Genomic DNA, 22,987 nt, shown 5'->3' with positions numbered 1-22,987 from the left:
TCATTTAACGCAACATGTGCAGGATCAAATTTGGCATAGTGCCTAAAATGATTTTGCTGTTGTACCCAGGAACTTATACTTACACAGTTAGGTGGTAAATACTATGTATTTTCGTCACGCAATCTAATAACAGTACTTCAAAAAAACAGCTATCAGCTCATCTTATAAAAAAACAAAAATCATATTTCTTTAATTTTTTTACCTTCACTAAAACTAAAAACGTTTCATCCTTTTCCCCTTCGTTGAAAAATAATGCAGCCAAATGCCTGTTCTAACTATGGGTCCCTACATAACCATTTCAACAACGCTGCTTCTACGCTTGTTTTCTTGCGCATAATTATTGTTGCAGTTATCCTCCCGGCCGCTAGTGGCCGCTACTGTTACCGTAGCCAGTACACTCTCTTCCGCCTGTTTATAGCCTCGCTCCCGGCATCCTTTGCCCTCTTCTACCAGCTCGGGCCAACATGGTGGGTCTTTAATCTAGTTTTGTCTCTAAGATTATCCGTATCCATCCTACTTTTCTGCTACTTGTCTCGGTCGACTCACGTCCGCAATGGTTTCTTTAATTCTTACACAAGGCTCAGGGTATAGTATTGGCAGCGAAGGCCGGTAGGAAATCTTTAACAGGAGATCTTTACTGAAACTGTCATGAAGGCCTGGCAGCTAGGAACGCAGGGATAGTTTGGGGTCCCGAGTTTCGGTGGGACACTGCGCTAGCTGATTTGAAGAGAATTGGGCATACGGTGCGGGTAGAGTTAGTCGGTTTGTATTGGGCGTAACTCAGCGGCAGAAGGGGTTCATATCATGGTAGGTTTACGCCACAGATCTTCAGCCTCCGGCTCTGCAGCGGTCTGTACAGTAGAGCAGGAAAAGGTGGCGGATTGAATAAATATGCTGCGGGAGTGAAGGTTGGACACGCATGTCTGTAGAGCAGCGCTCCGGCCGGTATGTGGGTGCTGCCTGTGTATGGTGGCTGTGCTCATATCGCTTATAGCAAGGGGTGTACAGGGTGAACTGTCTGTGTAATGTACACCGTCGGGCCTGCACCCCTTAAGCCCAATACTGGACATAGTCGCCCGATTGTAGTTCTACATCAGCTGAAAGGCCACAATCGTTTTATTACTGGAAAATGAGTTGGACTCTTAGTTGCACTCACCCACATATACTTACCAAGTGGGACCTTATTGCTATATGTAATTGCTATCTATATGGCTGAGGGTTTGCACAGTGCATATTGAACATGACTATTTTAAGTACTTTATTTTACAATGTTTGAAAACCTGCATCGAAAGTGATTGTGGCCTAATTTGTGGCCTGGTCATTGATACTGCAGGAATATCAGCATGTGTCAGTTTTTCCCGTGTTTGTAGTGTTGCTTGTATACTGACAAACCCTGTAACTTACACACATCACTAACCGGTTACTCCACATTTTAGCTTTTGGTGGTTCCCAATGGGGTATTTATTACTGCTGTCATGTAAATACAAGGCCAACATATAATTCAATTCACCCCTGTAAATAAGGATTTTGAACTGATGATGGATACAATAATTACACCCTATTTGAGTTAGTTTGGTACCATGCCATGTACCTAGCCCTCTATGTAACACTACTCCTGCTGTAAACCTGGGGGGGGGGGGGGATATTTTTACCTATGAGTAGATATGCTATGTAGTGGTTTGTTCCTTTAAAAACATGTCTATTCATTTTTACACCATAGGTGCAATAGAAATACATATAGATCAAACCATTATATCTTCACTGTCCATTACAGGAAGTAATGAGTCAAGATCTTTCCTCATGTAGTTTGTGGGTGGCCAGACCTACACCAGTGTATATTAAAAATTAGAAAGCCTGTATATCGGTGATCATACTGTAGTATCTTGTAAGGTCGATAGAACTAGATCTAGTATATCTGGTTTGTACTTGTCACACTTGGATTTTTCTTCTTTTTGAGTATCAGTATTTTGGACCTATTTGTCTTACTATTTTCTTTTCCTATAGGGACGCGTCAGGACAAAGACCGTTAAAAAGGCAGCTCGGGTAATAATTGAAAAATATTACACCCGGCTTGGTAATGACTTCCACACAAACAAGCGTGTGTGTGAGGAGATCGCCATCATCCCCAGCAAAAAGCTGCGCAACAAGATCGCTGGGTGAGAGATTTCACATAGGTGGAAACTTTAAGCACAACTTGTATTAACAACGTAATTAGAATTGGTATTCAAATTCACATACTTTGAAATAAAGGGGCATTTCTAATTGACAAATGTTTCCCAGTTCAGTGATGTGTGATGCTCGCTCAGTACAGGAAGATATGAATATTACCTCTACTAAGGACCTATGAATAATTTTTTTTTTTTCTTTAACTTCAATCCAACCTGCATCGAAAGTGATTAGGGTTTCCTTGTGGCCCAGTCATTGATACTGCAGGAAGAGTAAAATGTTAAAGCTTATCCCGTGTTTGGCGAGTGTGACTTTGTATTAGCCAAACCCTGTGACTTTTGCACAGCTCCTTATGAACAGATATGTATATATTTTATATCAAGATTCTTGCTTCTGATCAGTTTATTGTCCATCTCACTTGTAGGTATGTCACACATCTTATGAAGCGCATCCAGAGAGGACCTGTCAGAGGTATCTCCATCAAACTGCAGGAGGAGGAAAGAGAGAGGAGGGATAACTATGTCCCTGAGGTAAGTGGATACAAATTCAGGTTGCTTGAAATAACTGCCATCTCATATTTAGCCTCTTTAGTTGTTAGCCAGCTACCTAACCCTTGAATATCTTGTACTGCAAGTGCCAGAATCTGAGTCAACAGCTGGATGACCAGATTTTGGACAATCTTCTTGTAGCCTGAGATGTTCCCATAACTTGAATTTGTAAAAATTCAACCCAAAACTTTCCTAAACTGCATATGAACATGTTTGTCCACTCTTTGCACTTATTACTCCATTCATGGGATTGTGTGCAGTGTTTTGTACGGCAATTTTTGGCATATTACCTAATACTTACAGAAAAATGTTATTCTTAACATTATTCCCAGATCAGTGGGTATTCTGACTGTTTGCTTCATGTGACCTTATCCTTAGGCCTTTCAGGGCTGTTTTCTTGCTATCCCAGGTGAAATCCCCTGTGTATATGTGAGGAACAAATGTTGATGTGATAATGCTTTAGTATTGCCCTTGGTAAGCTTAAGATGCCTTAGAGGCCTATTTATTTAAATATCCCCTAAACTGGTAGAGGAATTGGTTAATGTGTAGCAGTATCTTGACCACATCTCCTACAAAATTATTTTTAAAATAACTCCCTAAAGGTTTTATTTCTTTGAGTTATTACTTGGGTGGTCCTTCAAATCATTAAAGAGGGTGACAAAAGCATTCTCTGCTAGTAAAGTGTACACTAAAATGCCTTTGTTTGAAAACTGAATGTTTTGTAGCTTAAAATATTAATAATGGAAATTTGGGTATCGTGCCCTTGGGTCAAATTACCAAGGACAGTCCGTTATTAACATATAGCTTTCCTACAATAAAATGCCAAACGGGTTCTGCCAAGGACTTGTGCCATGGCTAGTAAGAAGTGCTTGTTTTAGGCTCATGAGCATGTAGCTCCTTGACAGTGGGTTTTGCCTGCTCAGATTTTACCAAACCTATTTCAGAAATATTTTTATTTTTGCCAGATATTTCTTCACTCTTTTTTAACTAAAGTTGGTTTCTACCGTGCTGCCAGGCTGCTTTATCATACTAGTTGCCAGATTACTCAACGTGCTGTTGAAATTTCATGAAAGTGCAGTTGGTCTATTTTATATTATCATGCACTTATTCAAAAAATCAAATATTAACACTTATTCTTATGTATTTATCTTTTTAGGTATCTGCCCTGGATCAGGAGATCATTGAGGTGGATCCTGACACTAAGGAAATGCTGAAGCTGCTGGTATTTATCCATTTTAAAATTTGTGCCTGTTTACTAAACAGTTGGAATAATAAGTGTCCTCACATGGAGAACAGCAATAGCGATTGATGAATGTCTTACCTGCATCGAAAGTGATTTTGGCACTTCTAGTGGCCAGGTCATTGATACTGCAGGGAAATTACTGCATGACAGTTTTTCCCGTGTTTGGAGGTGATTACAGCATACCTACCAAACCCTGTAACTTTCATACATTGTTTTGTACAACACTGTCCATGTGCAGTTACCTAGCGTGCATACACCGTTATGTATAGAGTTGTATTTTGCACAATATCTTTGTTGAAACCGAACCACTGCTATTTTGCATAGTTTGTAAAAAGCGTGCACAAAAGACAATTTTAAAAATTTTATGGGGCAAAAAAATTTATTGGGCCTGGTTTTTTTTTTTTTTTTGTACCGTAGCACAGTTGAAATTTATTTAGTATTTAAGATGGGTTCAAAATGCAATAAACAGTTAATTGCTGCTTAAAGGATACATATCCTATAAAAATTAAGAATGTAACAGTGAATTATACTCCTCTAAATATAGAAGGATTGTGTTTAAAAAAAGTTGTGTTTCAGGCTGATTTATTGAGAAATTCCACCAAAACCCCACTAGCCCCGCCCCTCTGTTGCACTTCCTGCATTCTCTGGATGAGCTGGGGGAGCTGCCGGCTCTCAGTACACTGCACTGTAGGATAGGAACCAATCAGCAGCTAGGCTGAACTGATAGGGAACTGAAGCCTGTCTGTGCTTGTGTGACTGCAGGGCTGTGATTGGCTCTCCCCCTCCTACTATGCTTCTGGCTGGGACTGTTGGGACACACCCACTCTATTTCAAATTTGGTCAGAGAAGAGAGAGGATCTATAGGGAGCTCCAACAAAGGGACCATTTTTACAGATAGGATTAATTTTAAGCACAAAGTGAAACCAGCACCATATATTATTCATAATTGCCTACAATATTAGGGTTTTCCCATTTATCCAATATGTCTCCTTTAAGGCTCTGGCCTCTCGAGGCAACTTTGGCAAATTGCGCCGCCACGTATGCCATGCCACCGGCAATTTACATTCTCCCCGGTGGGATGTCATATCGGGGAGATCATTCACCCGCAACAAGGGAGATTTGTCGCAGGCAAGTAATCTCCCTTGTGTGCCAGAGCCCTAAGGGTGAAGACACACTTGTCATGGCTACTAAAACAGACAATGCTGATCATTTACTGATAAATGTCTCTACATGTGTTTTAAGTAGAAGCAATTTTCAGTATTGTCTAGGCAGGGTGTTTTCTGGAGTGAAGTAGCCGCTACTAGTAGCTCGGTGTGTCTTCACCCTTACACCTATTTCCCACCCATTTCATTTAATTTCTTCTATGACACGTATTATGGGAACTTAATCTAGGTAGAGAGACACTTGGATATTAACCTAAGTAAATCCAGCCTCCTTTCATGGTAATTGATGGCAGATAATGTATATAAACATATGTATGTTGTCTTGGATGCTTTTTGAAAGTTGCCTGTTACTTTCAATTTCCCATTGTTTACAGTGGGAAGTGATGGCTGATTAACAGTGGAGTTTTGACTACTGTAGTTCTCTTTAGGATCACCTTGGCCAAAAGTGCCATAGTCTTAAACTAAAACTTCCATTTTGTTAGGATGTTTAACTGCCCTTGCGTATACATCTGTGACTTGTGGATTTGAACATCAAACCATCAAAAATGCATATTTTAAAAGGGATAAAAATGTTCTAACCACAGAAATAGGGTTGCTTTCTTAAACATGTCTACTTACTTACCATGCACTTCTTCAAACTAAAGTGTGTGTGTTTGTTTGGGGGGAAAAAGCATTTTGTCTGCTTTCAAACTTTTTTCAAGGTTTATAAATTAGGGCTCACAGATTTATATGGTCTAAAGTTTCACTTTTGGATTTCCCATTGACTATAACCAATGTTGATCAGTACTTTTCAAGAAATACTATTTTTTTTTTTTTTTTTAAAAGGTAAATTTTTATTAACAGACAGACAGTTGTGCCAAACATTAGTAGTGTACATTTCCCAATAGTACAAATTGGTTATACAGAGCTGCAAGACATACTACATAAATATACAATTTCGCTTTGCTTATAAGACTTGTTGTACAGAGTTAGTCTAACCCTGCCTCAATCCACGGGTTCCAGATCAGGTCGAACTTAGCCTGTGTTCCCTTTGCTTCTGAGGTAAGTTTAATTAGAGGAATTGCTTGGTTTACCAACTGTTTCCATGTTTTTATGGACGGTGGCCGTGCTCCCATCCAGTGCATGGCGATGTTTTTCCTAGCGTAAAAAAGGAGGGTTCGGTACCGATTTCTGGCGTAACTGCTTGGAGTAATGTCTTCCAGTATTCCGAAAAGGCATATAGAGGGAGAGGTGACGAGGGGAAAGTCCAGGTTATCAGCTAGATTTTTTTAGGATTTTATACCAGTACCTGGCGATGTCGGGACAGCTCCATATCATATGGAAAAATCCTGCTGGTGAAGTATTGCATCTGGGACATGAGGGGTCTGGTTTCCTCCCCATTTTGTATAGCCTGTACGGCGAAGAAATACTATTTTTAAATATATTTGTGTATGTAGACTATCACATAAAGGAGACGTATCGTATAATCATTAAGTATGTACCAGTGAATTATAATCTTCTAAATATAGAAGGATTGTGCTTAAAAGTTGTTTGTTTTTTATTGAAAATTCCACCAAACCCCCACTAGTCCCGCCCATCCGTTCCACTTCCTGTTGGCTGAATTTTCTGTATGTGCAGGGGAGCTAGGCTGACCTATGACTGCAGTGTTGTGATTGGGTATATCCCTCCTGCAGTGCTTCTGTCAAAGCCTGCTAGGACACACCCACCCTTCATTTGAAACACTGACAGAGACTAGAGATGATCTATAAGGAGCCATTTTAGCAGACAGTATTCAAATTTAGCCCAAAGTGAAACCAGCATCATGTATTATTCATAATTGCCTACAAAATAGGGTTTTTTCCATTTATTCATTGTCTCCTTTAAGACATCAGTGCATGTTTATGCACATGTAGAAACATTCGTTTCCACAGCATTTATAGTGCGGATTTAAAGGTGTAATGTATGCTTTACTGACATCTGTGGGTGAAGTTTAGTTATGTTTTTTACTTGTAGTTATGATTAACAGTACAGCACCTACCTCTTCCTCCACATTTGTTGTTTGCCTGGCTGTCATCTGTAGGGTGTACATTACTATAGGAATAAATGTTTTGAGATCAGACTCACAAAAAAATTAAATGTTGCTTTGTATAACTACCACTACAAAATATCGATTGATAGTTTAATGGGGCAGTTCACCTTACCAAAAATTGTTTTCATAATGATTATCGCTTTGCTATATTTAGTGTATTTTATTGGTTTTCTAAAGTAAAGGGGAATGCTAGCCAAATCATGGTTTTTACAGTGTACTTTTTATTTCTAAATTACTCTGTTTGCATAGCACATAATTCACTCTACCATTTCAAATTTTATTTTTTGTAATTTTGGTGTGTAGGCAGCCTTCTGAGCCTTCAGAAGGAGCTGGGACTACACATTAGAACTGCTATTAACCAGCTATTTAAACAAGCTATTGTTTCTCCTACTCCATGAAACTGGAGGAGTCAAAAGCCGCATTTCTTACTATTGAGTGCTATTCTGCTATACTGCTACCTTCCAATTGTTCTGCTGAGGCTCCTGGGAGGGGGGTGATATCACTCCTACTTGCAGCACAGCAGTAAAGTGTGACTGAAGTTTATCAGAGCACAGGTTACATGGCTGTGACACCCTGGGAAATTAATATGGCTAGCCCCATTTGAAATTTCAAAATTAAGTATTTAAAAAAAAAAAAAAAAAAATGTGTTGTGAAAAACAGATTTCAGTGCAGGATTCTGCTTCCTAAGCTCTATTAACTGAAACATGTTTTCCCATGACAGTATTTCTTTGTGTCTTTCTGGTATAAAGTTTGTGTTTTTAAGGTTATTTATAAATGTAATTTCCTTTAAAAGCCATACCTATCCCTTTCTATACTACTTTCTGCACTGCTGCTGCTATTCTATAGCATTGTCAGGACCTGTATCACTGCACTGTTTGAAGTAAAAGGGAGCAGGTCCAAAATTGTTTTTGTATAACATTTTATATGCATGTTAACTAACTCTCCTCCACTTCATTTTATAGGACTTTGGCAGCCTTTCCAACCTGCAAGTTACCCAGCCGACTGTGGGCATGAACTTCAAAACACCAAGGGGCGCAGTTTAAATGTTTGTATCATACAGTCTCCAATAAATTTGTTAAAACAAAACCTGTGTCAATATATTGGATTGAAAGGAGCTGAGGTGGTGGTGCAAATAGCTTGAGTAAAATGGGTCCTTTTATTTATTTACTCTTGGCTCCTGTTCATGTAGTATTAGGCCAATGTCCCACTGAAAGATTGTCGCCCACAATGCCTTTCCACTGGCATCAAAGGGAATCCCTGGCAGAAAGGCCTACGTGTCGCTTCGGCCTTCCAAAGTCGTTCGAAGTTGCCTGCAGGAGCAAACTTCACACGACTTCTGAAAGCCGAAGCGTGCCTTTCCGACAGTAAATCTGTGTTTTTAGAGAGATTAGTCGTATACGATAGCAGATATATATCACTGGCAACTAAGTCTCTCCGTGGGATGTTGAACCTTACAGGGTTAGGAATACATGGCCTTCACTACATGAATATACAGCTGAGGGCAACTGTCAAACAAAAATATTAAATGGAAACATGTTTGTGTGTTTAAGTGAGAATTGCATAATTACCAGGAATAGGGGGTTTATGGCGAAAAATAGCAGGATGCAAAATGTCTAAAGTTGCTTAAGCTTTAAAGCAGTGAACCCCAACCAGTGGCTGTTGAGCAACATGTTGCTTTCCAACCCCTTGTATCTTGCTACAAGCGGCTTCAAAGCAGGTGCTTATTTTTGAATTCTTTGCTTGGAGGGAAGTTTTGGTCTTATAAATACAAGGTGTACTGCCAAACAAAACCTGTCTGCTGCCAGTCCATATATGGGGCTAGCCAATAACAGTCCTTATTTGGCACCCCTGGGAACATGTTTATGCTTGTGTTGCTCCCCAAGTCTTTTTACATTTGAATGTGGCTCACGGAAAAAGGTTGGGGACCTATTTGTTAAAGTAAAACTATACCCCCCCCCCCAAACGATGTAGGTCTCTATAAAAATATATTGCATGAACAAGCTCATATGTAAAACCCTGCTTCATCTAAATAAACCATCTTCATAAAAAAAATTAGTATGTGCTATTGGGTTATCCTAAATAGAAAATAGCCATTTTAAGAATCAAGGGCTGCCTCCTGGGATCATAGGATTCACAGTGTTCACAAACAAACCAAGACACGCATACATGCTAGGCCCCATCAGCCACTTAATGGATTGAGTTCTGTCTCTTGCTTCCACACTTCTTCCTGTTAGAGCTGCATTATTTCTGGTCATGTGATCTAAGGGAGCACAGGGACCATCACTAAATGGTGGATCAAGGGAAAGGATGTAAAAGGCCAACATTTACACACATATATAAATATATTCATTGTGGGAGTATAGTTTATCTTTAAAGGACATGTCAACCCCAAATACAATTTTTTTTTTTTTTGCCTAATAAAAGAACTTAATTCTAAGCAACTTTGCAATATAAATTAATTATATATTTGTAATGGGGTTTTTTTTTTTTTTTAATTTTTATATATAACTGGTATTGAAACCAGTATTGGCCTGTCCTTTCTATTCCCTGCCCTGTGGGCTCTGGCGTTTGAAACAATGTAACACAAGGCAGCAGACGGACAGAACTGTCTAGCTAGGGTCCTCTTTACTTGATAACATGGTTACAAAGATGCAAAAACACTTCCGTACCAATTTTTCTGCCATAGTCAACATTATCTAGGACAGCAAAAATTCATACCCCAAACCTTGACCTAATTGCCCCTTAGGATGAGCTGCTGCAAATATCAGCAGAGGGCCATTTTCTACAAATATCAACCATACTGGCATTCAGACTTGGCAACCCCATTGTTTTGGAACCAGTGGTCTAAAGCAACTGAACCAAATGAATCTAAATGTTTCAACAAAAGAACCATTGTATTGTTTAAGCAAAGTGTTCAGCTAAAGGGGGAAGTTCACTCCAGCCTTTTTGCATAAGTAAAGTAAGTGTAATTTTAAACAGCTTCCCAATATGCACCACCTTAACATTGTTATTATTACTGAGAGCAATATGTCCTTTTCTGTTCTCTCTAGTGTTCTTTTGACTGTTAAAGTGTAGCAGAAAGCAGACGATTAACAGCTTGCAAGGCATTGTTGAATTTTAGCTTTAGGAGAGCTAGCTTATGCTACGTTGGTCAGAACCAGACATGCAGATGGTTTAGACAAACACTCATTTTAGTTGAAATAACATTCACAAATTTTTAATGCACAATCTTTATTTAGCTGCACAAGGTGCTTTCTTGTTGGCTTGGTGTCACAGGAAGGGTAGAGCTGAACCTGGGGTCACTTTCTCAACAGACATACTGGCACAGTCTGTTCAATAAGAACATGGACAGTGAAACTTCTATAAATGCCTCCCATCATTCCTGCTTTACACATAAGATGTTTTTGGTCGTGCCCTATCTACTACAAGCTAGCCCAGATCATTTTTAGCTGTGGGATTTGTAATTGTTGCTATAATAATGGGTTAGTTGCAGGTACCCTTGCTGCTTAGTTACTGTATAAAGACAAAGTGGACAAGTTATTTTGCAGCAATGCGGTATAGTTGTTAACTAATTGCTAACAGGGGCACCAGCCCGGGGTACAAGGTAAGCGATTAAAGTCACTTGGGGGTGCCTAACATTTTGGCATCCCCAAGTGACTTAGCCTTTCCTTGTCCTTTAATAACAGTGTCCACAAAATGGTGCCTGTCTGCTTGCCGTGATTGATTTCTTAGGGTGACAGGTCCCCTTTGAATGGAAAACCACATTTTTGAACTACATGTATATATACATACAATTTGTATGGCCGCTCTGATGAGAAACTGTAACCCCTTATATTAGAGATGCTTTTATATGTAAATCAGCACAAACCTTTCAATCATTTTTCCAGCTAATTTGTCAATGAGGTTACCTAATCAGTGCAGACATCGCTGCTCCAACTAATTTTTTATTCAGTGCTGCTATATTTTTCAGCTTTCTACAAGGATTTTATCACTGGCATTAGTCTCTGCCCCAGTGATGCAAGTAAGCATCAATATTCATATAAATATGGCTCCAAGTGCAGAATGAACTATGCCAATATACTTATAAACATATCGGAAAATCTGAATAGAACAAATTCAACATTGTTTGAGAATTGAGGCTAAATGGGAAAATGCAGTAAATCCAAATTTATTTTGCTGAAGGTTTAGTAAAATTTCTCTCCCAATTAAATGGCTTATTTCTTACCATTTCAAACATTATACTTTCACCAGTACACTGTGATACTGGGTTTGACATGCCAAGCAGCTTGCACTTTCCCACATATTAATTTATAATGCTGGTATTTGGTGCCAGCAATGTAGATTCTATGATTCCTGGCATGAAAAGGGTTTAAAGATTTAATGACAGTGTTTCATTGTGGGCTTTGTTTCAATTATATTCCTTAGGGGGAAAAGAAAACAAACAGATGCTGTCTCTTATGGGTGTACAGAGCCAGCACAAATATAATATACAAGGAAGGAGATTGCGTTGTGTATTTACATCTGGAAGAAAGCTCACAATAAAAAAACAAGTCTATTAGTCCAGCACCCTAGGGTGAACCAATGCTTATAGTGCGATTCAGCCACTGAACAAGTGATAATGATATGTATCGTACTACCACACAAAGCAGAAGTCAAGTATTTTAATGCTGCTTTGATGTTTGATTTTCATGTGTGTGTAAAGGTTTTAAGCAATTATCTGGACAGGCCTAATTTAAGGTGGTGGGAACACAGTGGGTGACATATAGTTACTTAAAGGGGTTGTTCACCTATGACATAGTGATATTCTGAAACAATTTTCAGTTGGTCTTCGTTTTTTATGTGTGGTTTTTTTAATTATTTTGCTTTTTGTTCAGCAACTCTCCAGTTTGAAATTTTAGCTGATATCTGGTTGCTAGGGTCCAAATTACCACCAGCAGTGGTGTAAGTGAGACATTTGAATATGAATAGAAGAGAGCCTGATAGAAAGAAAAATAATAAAATATAACAATAACATTGTAGTCTCACAGAACAATAAGTTTTTTGGCTTCTGAGGTCTGTGACCCCCATTTGAAAGCTGTAAAGAGTTGGAAGAAAATGGCAAATAATTTAGAAACTATAACAAATAAAAATGAAGACACATTTACTAATTGCAAATTGACAATTTGCTAAGAACTGGATATTCTTTAACATACAAAATGTTAAATTGAAGCTGAACTACCCCTTTGGGCTCATGCCACACGAAACACATGGAGCGTATTCTCATCAAGCCGAAAAACGCTTACCGAGAATATGGTCCATACGCTTAAAACTCCCCCTACCTGTGCCTGCACCTGAATGAATTGAATACGCTCAGGTGCAGGCACATGTAGCTGATATCCGCATAAAAACGCAAGAAAATGCAAAGTCTAGCGTTTTTATGCGGGTATCGGCTACATGTGCCTGCAGGCACAAGTAGGGGGATCTTTAAGCGTATGGAGCATATTCTCAGCAACCGTTTTTTTTACTAAACTAAAACACTTTTTAGTTTATCTTAAACAGAGGTAAAGATGTGCTCTGGTCCTAGCAGATAAGGATTACTGGGGATTATGTAGTGTTTGAAAGATTGCAGGGGAATATATGTATTATGTAGGATTATCTGACATTTTAAATCTTTATGATTACTGCATATACCTATGCAAGATTAGTCACAATCATGTGTATATATGTCAACAGGATTACTTGTGATTGTGTGCAGAAAATATAAAAGGGGTCCAACACTGCATAACTTGCCTTTGCATCATTATGGACTGACACCATCCTGTCAGGCTGTGTATGGTGGCCATACACATGGAGATCCACTCAATCTTCCCTCTAAGCTGTGCACACACATGTGAATTTTGATACCAGCACACACAATAAATTGTTGTGCACACAAAGAATTTTGCAATCAGCACAAGCCTTTCCAGTGCTTGGAAATATATGCTGTTCCAAGTACTCCATGCTCAGACTGATAAGTTCCCAACTAAATCTAAAGTGGGCCGAGTCGGAAACTTTATCAGCCTGTGTATGGGGAGTCCCAAAGGGGACAGGGTAAGAGTTGGGCAGCTGTGGACAAGTGTAAACTGCAGTGCTACTTGACGATTAGGCTGTATCGGGATTGAGATCTTTATGGACCAGAAAATTCCTGGTCACTGCACTTCAAGAGGATGTGAAGTAGAACAGCTAGAACAAGCAGCATGAAAAAAATGAAAGGTGTTCCTAATTACAATCATCCAAATAGTATAGAGTTGGTCATTAAGGAAATACAGTGCTAAATATAAGGGTAAGTAATGTAAATAATGAGTTTGTAATGTTTTTTTTCCCACAGGGCAGTGTGAGATGTGTTACATGACCTAAATCATGGGGAATGTGTGCCCCATATCATCTTCCCAGTACCCCAATGACCATACTGCCTAATAGGTATCATGGTGGCACTGCAGTGTGCCTTCCTTGCCCATAACTACAACCCTAACCCTATGGTATTCAGGGCCCATGCCCTGTGCAGTTACCCAGCATATAGACAGGGGCCACCCTAGTATAATCCACCTGCACAATCTATAATCCTGCTTGTATTCCTATATATACACATAATACCGACTAATCCCGGTCATGCATATGCAACAACCCCACAGGAATATCACATCAATAAACTCGATTTGTTAAACTCTTCTGGGAGGTGGTGGCGTTGGCCCTGCTTTTGCTGAGGCCGGGTACCCATGGGCCCTGGGTACTTAAGGCGAAGACACACAGAGCTACTAGTAGCAGCTACTTGTGGCTGCTAGAATAGACAATGCTGATCATTTACTGATAATTGTCTTTGTGTGTGCTTTAGCAGAGGCAATTCTCAGTACTGTCTATGGCAGGGTGTTTTCTGGAGTTTCAAAAAGTAGCTGCTACTAGTAACTCTGTGTGCCATCACCCTTAAAGTTACACATAACTGATGTAATTTTTTACCTGATCGATTCCTTATCGAACGTTAGTGCTTTGGATGTAGCGACACTCCTGCCCAGGGTTGGAAACAATAATCAGAGTGGCTGCTGTATTATTTCACCTTACTGTGGCCATGACAATCGCCTGGTTCGACGACCCAACAATGTATTTATTAGTAGCAAAGAAAGATCATTTACAATAAACTGTCCCCCAGTGTCGTCAGGGATTCAGGGGAGGCCGCAGTACCCTCAAATTACCACTAGTCGGACTTCTCGGAACGTTCCCCCAATGCGCGCTGGTGCCGCTGTTCTTGTTTTGTTCGATTACGTCACGTTCCTTCCCGTCTCCGCTGCCTCCGTGTGTTCCTGTCTCTCGCATCCCGCTTCCGGCTGCTTTGGTGATGGCGGATGAAAGCGGCGACTGCCAGCGGCTCCCCCCGGAACTGGATGAGGAGGCCGCGGGAACTGACAGTGACACAGAAGGAGAGGATATCTTTACCGGAGCTGTGAGTGACAGTGCAAGGGAAAGTGATTGCTTGTTCTCGTCTGTTGGGTTTGGGCAGGGTCTTTCTGTGTGCATTATAGCTCCAGCTGTTCAACAACTGCTAACTGAGTGGCTGGCTATAGATCCCAGTTATTGTGGGAGTTGGGCAGAACTCGCAGCACAATTCCTTTTGCCCTGTGTCACTATGTACAGACAGACGCAGGGGCTGGTTGAATGTCACTGTCAGGCGTATCTGATAACACCGCGTTCATTGGACCAGGCTCTTTCCCGAATCCAAAACAAGTGTTCGCTAAAGAGGCTTGTAAACCCAATACTGTATTGTTCATAGGCAGAGGGTGATTTTTTTGTTTCGGTGGCTATAGATAGATTGGCCTAAAGCTAATGTCAGACTTTGTGGATTTGATGCTGGCGTTAAAATTAACCTCCCAATTATCTCTTTCAGTTCCCATTGAATTGAAGAAAAAAAAGTGCGCATGGGAGTGCTTTTTTTTTACCCTAAAATGTTTAGTATATGTAAAAGTATACATATGCCCTTATGTGAGTGGTTCTCCATCCATTTTGCTTAAATGTGTTTTAGTTTTATAGCGAGGAAGGCAGTGGGTACTGACATCGCAGGCACATTATATATACTGTGAAATGCAGTCTATATTTACTAAACCAGCACATTATATTCCACGAGATGCATGAGATGCGGTTGCCATGAGATGCGGTTTGTACTGGCACATTATATGCCGTGAGATGCAGTGGGTACTGGCACATTATATGCCATGAGATGCAGTGGGTACTGGCACATTATATGCCATGAGATGCAGTGGGTACTGGCACATATGCCATGAGATGCACTGGGTACTGGCACATTATATGCCGTGAGATGCACTGGGTACTGGCACATTATATGCCGTGAGATGCACTGGGTACTGGCACATTATATGCTGTGAGATGCACTGGGTACTGGCACATTATATGCCGTGAGATGCAGTGGGTACTGGCACATATGCCATGAGATGCACTGGGTACTGGCACATTATATGCCGTGAGATGCACTGGGTACTGGCACATTATATGCCGTGAGATGCACTGGGTACTGGCACATTATATGCTGTGAGATGCACTGGGTACTGGCACATTATATGCCGTGAGATGCAGTGGGTACTGGCACATTATATGCCGTGAGATGCAGTGGGTACTTTCACATTATATGCAGTGGGTACTGATGGCAAAAATTCAGGCACTCTCACTATAACATTGGCACTGATACACAACATTGGTTTGTATCCCAGCTATGCAGTCTCTTGAGGGCTCCTCTAGAAATGAACAAAACAATGACAAAAGTATAAAAAAAAAATAAAAAAAAAGATATATATATATATATATATATATAAAGATATATAAAAGCACAATAAGCTGAGTTAGTTGGATAGCGTTAATTTAGGACTGGAGCAAGGGTGATAGGGGTAAAATAGATTCCAGGTGACAAAAAGACTATTTAATTTCAGCTAGCGATTCAGCCTTAAAGGAACAGTAACACAAAAAAATGAAAGAGCTTTAAAGTAATAAAAATATAATGCACTGTTGCCCTGCACTGGTAAAACTGGTGTGTTTGCTACAGTAACACTACTATAATTTATATAATAAGCTGCTGTGTAGCCACGGGGGCAGCCATTCAAGCTGGAAAAAAGGAGAAAAGGCACAGGGTACATAGCAGGTAACAGATAAGCTCTGTAGAATACAATAGTGTTTTATCTGTTATCTGCTATGTGCCTGTGCCTTTTCTCCTTTGAATGGCTGCCTCCATGGCTACACAGCAGCTTATTTATATAAATTATAGTAGACTTTCTGAAGTAAACACATAACTTTTACCAGTGCAGGGCAGCAGCACATTATATTTTAGTTACTTTTATACACTTTCATTTTTTGGTGTTACTGTTCCTTTAAGAACAGTGATCCCCAACCAGTGGCTCAGGAGCAACATGTTGCTCACCAACCCCTTGGATGTCGCTCCCAGTGGCCTCAAACAGGTGCTTATTTTTCAATTCATGGCTTTGAGGCAAGTTTTGGTGCCATCAAAACCATGTGTTCTGCCAAACAGAGCCTTATGTAGGCTGCCAGTCAATATACGGTCTACCAAATAGCAAATCATAGCCCTTATTTGGTACCCCCAGAAACTTCTTTTATGCTTGTGTTGCTCCCCCACCCTTTTAACCTTTGAATGTGGCTCAAGCGTAAAAAAAAGTTGGGGATCCCTGCTTTAGAACATATACAGTGTAGTACCTGTGGGAGTGGGATGATGATACAGTATAGTACCTGTGGGAGTGGGATGAAATCTGCAGCAAAAGTTCAGAGTTGGTGAGGTTCTTAGGTAAAATTGACAGCCTGCGGATCCTTCTTATCAGTCTTTATTTCTGCAGTGCCTTCAGCTTGTAATATCTCCCCAGGCCTGCCCACATCTGTGCCTTGATTGGTCAAGTTCACTGTGTTTTAAGAGAGCTGTGCTCTGATTGGAGAAGCCACATAAAGAAAAATCCAATCAGAGCACAGCTGATTACAACAGAACTGGAGCTTGCAGGAATTGAAGAAGGTTTCCCAATGTTAAGGGTTCCAGAGCAGTGCAGAACAGTAATTTTTTTTAAGGGGCCAAGCAGGTTTGGGGAGGCTTAGCCTCCCCATGTCTTATTGAAAATCCACCTATGCCAATACAGAAATTTGCGTGAAGACACTATGGGAAATAAAGTCTTTACTGGAGATGAGCTGACTTCTGGTTCCCAGTAACAACAGTCAGAATCAGCAGTGCACAGAGGGGCAGAAAAAAAATAATTTTTTCATAATAATAAAATGTAATTATATTAAAAGCCATTGTAAATGTAAATTACCCTTTGATGGCCAGTTGCTTTAAATTGTATTTTTTTTTAGTGGGAAATTGTTTTTTTACATGTCTTTTAATTTTGCTTTACTATGAATACTGTGTTTGGTGCCTATGTTTTTACATGCCATGACACCAGTGTGTGCCAGGGCTTTTGCCAGACAAACTGGTATAAGCCATGACAAGGCATGTTAGGCTAATGTTAGTGCTCTATACACAGATAATATGCCTCTCAACTTACTGCAGACGGTTGCATCCCAACTCACCTATTTATTTGCCATGCAGAGTTTGCATCGAGTGCTATTTAAATATGCAGTAGTCTGATCCAGTTAGATGCTGCTGTTTATGGTGTGTTTGCATTGTCCATCAACAATCTTTTATTGCTTCGGTGCTGCAGGGATGGAAGAGCTCCAGCTCCAACCCAGATAGCTTTAATTTGATACACCTCTGTTGCTGCAAGCCCTGCTGCCTGTCTTTATTAGCCAGACATTAATTTGATTTAAGTTACATCAGCACTGAGTGGTGCTGGCAGACAGATAGTACACTAACCCCATACATACTTTACATCTCACAAGTGTACATTTAGTTTAATAGCTACTAGTCTCCACATACCTACATGGCTACTGCCACAGTATTTCTCAGACATGCGCATAAGTGTTGGCTGTCAAACCAACCCTTCTGCTCCAGTCTGTTGTATCTGCACCAATAGACACTGTTGACCTAGGTACCAGCACACATGGAGCAGATTTCAGTGCAAAAATGCATACTCGTGCATTTTGATGCCAAAATTTGCTCCTTGTCTGCACCCAGGCCAGCACAGTGTCTCTGGATACAGACACAACACAGGCTGAAAAGTGGAAAACTTTAGGCGACTTCAGAAAGCCAAAGCAAGGCATATGTCATTCAGAGGAGATTAGTGCACCACAAGAGGAGATTAATCACAGGGCGATTAATCTCTCCTTGTGTCATTGCCCTTACTCATATTTGGTTTGGATAACTGCAGTCAGATACAGTATGCATGGTGGTGTGCCGCTGTTGTTGCTGGTCATGGGTAAGAGAATGATCACAGTCAAACACAAGTTAAACAATAAGCTTTCAAAAAATCAGGCCTCCAATTGGGGTTGCAACTTACTCAAGTTATCTAGTCTGACTTTCTGGTGTTTTATGTTAAGCCAAGTTCCAAAATTGATGTATAAATCTGCATTATTTAGTCCCTTGTCATAACTAGGTTAAGCAACACAAAGCTTCTTTAGCTGTTTTTGGTTTAAACACATCACATGTTGCTTACTGTAGCTAAATACAAAGTCTTGGCTTAGAATTCTTTTCTGAATCATCATCATGTGTTACCAGAAGTGATTCAAATAGCAAACACTAACATTTCAGAGGTTTCATCATCAAAATGCTGATATATGTTTAGAGATCCTGAGATTGAGTGTTTGTTATAATGATCTTTATATGTAATGTAATGTATTTTTTTTTTAAAAAATGTTTGTGTTAGATGGACCCGTATAATTTTACATAATCCATAAAATACCTCATGTCGACAGTTATTGGTGTAACTTTTCTCACACTGTATTATAAGATATCACAACATTCTGTTCTCTACTACTGCTGCCATTGGTTGTCCTATTTAAAGGGAAACTATACTCCAGAACATTGCAGGTATCTATAAATATATAGTGCATAAAACAGCCAGTATATGCAAAACACTGCTTCATCTAAATAAACCATTTTCGTTAAAATCTACTTTCCTTGTAGTATGTGCCATAGTATAATCCTAAATGGAAAATTGTCATTTTAATTACTAGGGGCCAAAAACCAAGCGCACACATACATGCTAGGTTACATCATCCAATATGTCAATATGGATAGAGCTCTACCTTATACTCTTCATTCACTTTTTCTTGTTACAGTTAAAGCTGGATTATTTCCTGTCATGTGATCTCTGAGGGAGCACACAGAACACTACACAGTAGTAGAAGTGCTCCATGACTGTTAGTACATGGTGCTCTTGCCAGGATTGCTACTGATCTTTGTGTAGCAGGAACTTTTTCATTGCATATTTTTAGCTATGTGATTATTGCATTATAGCAGCCAATCAGATGCTTTGCTTTGGTTTTCTGTTGAAATCTAATTGGTGATTGGTTGGGCAACATCATCGGTAATGCTTCACTCCACTTTTTACACAGTATGATAAATATATCACTAAATGTACTTTTAGTATGATGCAGACCAGTGTTTATAGTTCCTGACCCAGACTTTTATGCTACAAATGCTTTGTCCATAGATTTTCAACCTATATCCACATGCCTAAAAAGCCATTCCACCCCTTATATTGTACGGAATAATAAAGCCAAAAGCGAGTACTTTGACCTATACCCACATGCCTAGAATGTGATAACGGTGGTTGAAAGTCTATGACCATACACTTGAATGTAGGCAATGAATGGCCCATTTTCAAAAAATGCCCAGCAACAGGTTGTTTTGCCTCCTTTTCTTTCAGTGCTTTGCTAATGGCAGAGTGATGGTTGCCTATTCTTTCCCTCAATGTAGTATTGGTTTTACCCACGTAATACAGTCCACAGTACAGGAGAATCTGTGCAAAATCTTATACCATTACTAGGGATGCACCGAATCCAGGATTTGGCCTTTTTTGGAAGGGTTTGGTTTCAAAACCAAACCTGACTGAGCATAAATTAGCATATACTAATTAGCATTCGGAAGGGTTAAATTTTGGGGGGGGTTAACACTTCCTGGCCCTAATTAGCATATGCTAAATAGGATTCGGTACAGTATTCGGACGAATACGTCGGGGTGGGTTTGGTGCATCCCTAACCATTACCCAGTGTGAGGGTGGGGAAAGTCCAGGCCAACCAGCATGCATCTGTAGGTTACACAATCCGGGCACCTATAACACCCAAGTTTACATTGAAAGGATAACCAATTGCCACTAACTGCTAGTCTAGTAGAGTAGTCAGTCTTAACCAGAAAATAGAATTTTCAGTCATTACAGCATTCTGTAAAAAGGTAAAATTAAATAACTTGATCATCATTTCTGGCAAGCAGCTAAAAATTATTCCAAAGAGGCTACACTGACTACTTCTACATACCCTAGTAGTCATTCCAAATGTTAGTGTTGACTGTAACTTTTTTTTCTGGGAAGTGGTACAAAGGTATATTCCAGGTGGTTTGACTGCTATGTCCTTTAAATTAAAGGGACATATGAATTTCATTATTTACGTGCTGTTAGTTTTCTCATTCAGTCAATATAAACAGTAGTACAGAAGTACAGTTTATGCATATGTTAATTTAAATAACAGGCTATAGTTTTGTTTCTTCAGGGGTGATGAGCTTACATGTAAAGCTAGCTTTTTGTCAACATAGCAGCGAGATCTCCCTTACCTGCATTTTTTCAGCCACATTTCAGGACAGATCTAAGATTCCTCTAAGACAGTTGGCTCCAAGGTCTTTGCAGCAATGCAGCTGGCAGTTTTCACAGCATACTCCACCCAATGGCCCAATGTAGACTGCATTAGTAAATATATTATAAACCGGATCATGTAAATGAATGAATGCAACTAGAAATAGCATAAAGAAAAACATTTACATTTTTACTTATATGTAAATATAAATGCCATGGCCACCTTTATTTTGCACTTATTCTTGTTCACTTTACATTTTCCTGTGCTTCAGCCTGTGTAACTAGTATAATGTTTTATCCTGGAAACTGTGAACTACATCCTGTATGCTACCTATATTTCTTAAGTGACAAGTATTTCAAAGTTTATCTACAATTTCCACAAGACTAATAAGTAACTGGGTTTCCCTCTTAGCATTCAGAGGTGACTGCTCCAAAGACAAAGAAAGAGACTGTACCAGACCAGCCTTCACGAGAGAATGGCCTCTTTCTGGAAGACGATGACCAAGATTTGTTTGCTGGTAAACATAGTAGATAACTTTCTTTGGGAGTTTGCAAAATTAAAGTTTTGAGAAATGGGTTATATGGTAAAAGGGAAAAATGTTTTCCCCAGTCAACCAATCAGGGGTTATCATTTAATGGTGGTGTGTAGTAATTTAATGTAAACATTAGCTGGTTAGCTAGGGAAACACTGCCCATATTACTATATATCCCCCATAAGGCTTTTTATTGCTCTAATACAGATTGCACAGTGGGTTTAGAATAATTGTTTTTATCTTTTACAGAATCCACTGTCAAGCTGTCAGTGGATAATTCTCATAACATGCAAACAGAGGAGCCTCCAAAAGTGTCACTAACCACCTCCATGCTTATTGAAGCAGCTAGTGCCTCTGCCAAGCCCAAGCAAAAAAGCTATGAAGAGGTAATTTATATTATAATATTTTATATATATATATATAAATGTATGTATCTGTCAGATGTTCTTGTGTCTTTAAATTTGAGGGGTTTAAACCAAGATCCATTAGGCACGTCATTGTTTGAATGGAAATGTTTCTATCGCTCCGCTTCCTTGAGAATTCTTGCGCTGCTTTAGCACAAATATCTATGGGAGTATTGCCAAAATGGCAGATACATTTTACACTCAAATAACAAATGATAAATACTTAGCAACAAAAATATGCAGGAACGCTACACAGCAGTGCTCAAAATTTTGGCACGAAAAATCAGTTTTAGTATTCCTTTATCCCCATAGTTTATTTGTTGCTGCTGAAAGAACAGATATAAACGTAAAATGATAAAAATGTATTTTTATTAGGGATGCACTAAATCCACTTTCCACCTAATTAGCATATGCTAATTAGGTTTGAGAAGGGTTAAATGTCTGCATGGAGAAAAATTTTCAACTTCTGTGTTTACGTGACAAAAAGTCACATGATTTTTTTTGGATTCAGTTCGGCCTGGAGCGTGGATCGAATCCTGCTGAAAAAGCCCGAATCCTGGATTCGGTGCATTCCTAATTTTTATTTTATGGCATTACTGTTAACAATACTAGATGACTTCATCTTTGTGCAGAGAACCTTGGTTTATTTATATATGATTTGTTGAATGTTGTAATGAAATTCTGTGCCAAAAAAATTTATAGCTGCGGTTTAGTCAGCATACAGCCATCAGGAGAGTAGCTGGAAATTTATAAACCTCTATCTAAAATTCAGAGTTACTCTTTTACTTCAGCAAAATGCTTTTTTTCCGGAAGCTGCTGAGTTTTTAGATACTTCCTTGTTTAAAAGTAAAATGTGTATTCTTAAATATGAATATAGAGACAAATGTATTTTCTACTTTTTTCATGAAGTCAATTTTTTTTTCATGTAGTTGGAAGAGGAAGAGGAAGAGCAAGAGCAAGAGGACCAGTTTGATGTGAAGATCAGTGTCACAGACCCTGAGAAAATTGGTGGGTGTGGCCTTCTCTACCATATTCTGATCTGTTCTTAACCATTAGTGTGACTAATTATAATTTGGACACACTTCGATTACTTCAAGCATGCTCTCTTGAGGTTAATTGTGGATTGCTA

General features: G+C 39.4%; 2 protein-coding genes and 3 non-coding genes across 6 annotated transcripts in view; all 5 read left to right on the top strand.

Moving 5' to 3' along the window:
* The first annotated feature begins 364 nt into the window (after nucleotides 1-364).
* On the top strand, nucleotides 365-8,274 carry rps17 (ribosomal protein S17). Its single transcript, XM_002938873.5, has 5 exons — nucleotides 365-467; nucleotides 2,005-2,156; nucleotides 2,591-2,696; nucleotides 3,871-3,936; nucleotides 8,151-8,274. The coding sequence occupies exons 1-5, from the start codon at nucleotides 465-467 to the stop codon at nucleotides 8,229-8,231; spliced, it is 408 nt and encodes a 135-aa protein (XP_002938919.1). The 5' UTR covers nucleotides 365-464; the 3' UTR covers nucleotides 8,232-8,274.
* On the top strand, nucleotides 1,279-1,409 carry LOC116409890. Its single transcript, XR_004222140.1, has one exon. It is a non-coding gene; the product is annotated as a small nucleolar RNA SNORA71 (small nucleolar RNA).
* On the top strand, nucleotides 2,380-2,511 carry LOC116409892. Its single transcript, XR_004222141.1, has one exon. It is a non-coding gene; the product is annotated as a small nucleolar RNA SNORA71 (small nucleolar RNA).
* LOC116409889 lies at nucleotides 4,034-4,166 on the top strand. The gene has a single exon (XR_004222139.1). It is a non-coding gene; the product is annotated as a small nucleolar RNA SNORA71 (small nucleolar RNA).
* A 6,180-nt stretch (nucleotides 8,275-14,454) lies between the features above and the next one.
* snx1 (sorting nexin 1) overlaps nucleotides 14,455-22,987 on the top strand; it is a 30,744-nt gene continuing 22,211 nt past the window's right edge. Inside the window, exons 1-4 of one of the 2 annotated variants that reach the window (XM_002938872.5) lie at nucleotides 14,455-14,641; nucleotides 21,334-21,439; nucleotides 21,704-21,840; nucleotides 22,788-22,866. In XM_002938872.5, coding sequence (XP_002938918.2) covers nucleotides 14,537-14,641; nucleotides 21,334-21,439; nucleotides 21,704-21,840; nucleotides 22,788-22,866 — 427 coding nt within the window. In that variant the 5' untranslated portion in view covers nucleotides 14,455-14,536. The remainder of the gene's footprint in view (nucleotides 14,642-21,333; nucleotides 21,440-21,703; nucleotides 21,841-22,787; nucleotides 22,867-22,987) is intronic. The other variant, XM_031899139.1, reaches the window with a different exon arrangement.

This window comes from Xenopus tropicalis, chromosome 3, assembly GCF_000004195.4.
Source record: "Xenopus tropicalis strain Nigerian chromosome 3, UCB_Xtro_10.0, whole genome shotgun sequence".
Lineage (NCBI taxonomy): Eukaryota > Metazoa > Chordata > Amphibia > Anura > Pipidae > Xenopus > Xenopus tropicalis.
The sequence above is the reverse complement of the archived record's forward strand: the minus strand, read 5'-3'. Positions and strand labels throughout refer to the sequence as shown.

What these genes read in the sequence shown, in the direction of transcription:
- rps17 (XM_002938873.5), top strand. An exon ending in GGGATAACTATGTCCCTGAG is followed by an intron (nt 2,697 to 3,870) that starts GTAAGTGGATAC and finishes TTATCTTTTTAG; the next exon opens with GTATCTGCCCTGGATCAGGA. An exon ending in AGGAAATGCTGAAGCTGCTG is followed by an intron (nt 3,937 to 8,150) that starts GTATTTATCCAT and finishes TTCATTTTATAG; the next exon opens with GACTTTGGCAGCCTTTCCAA.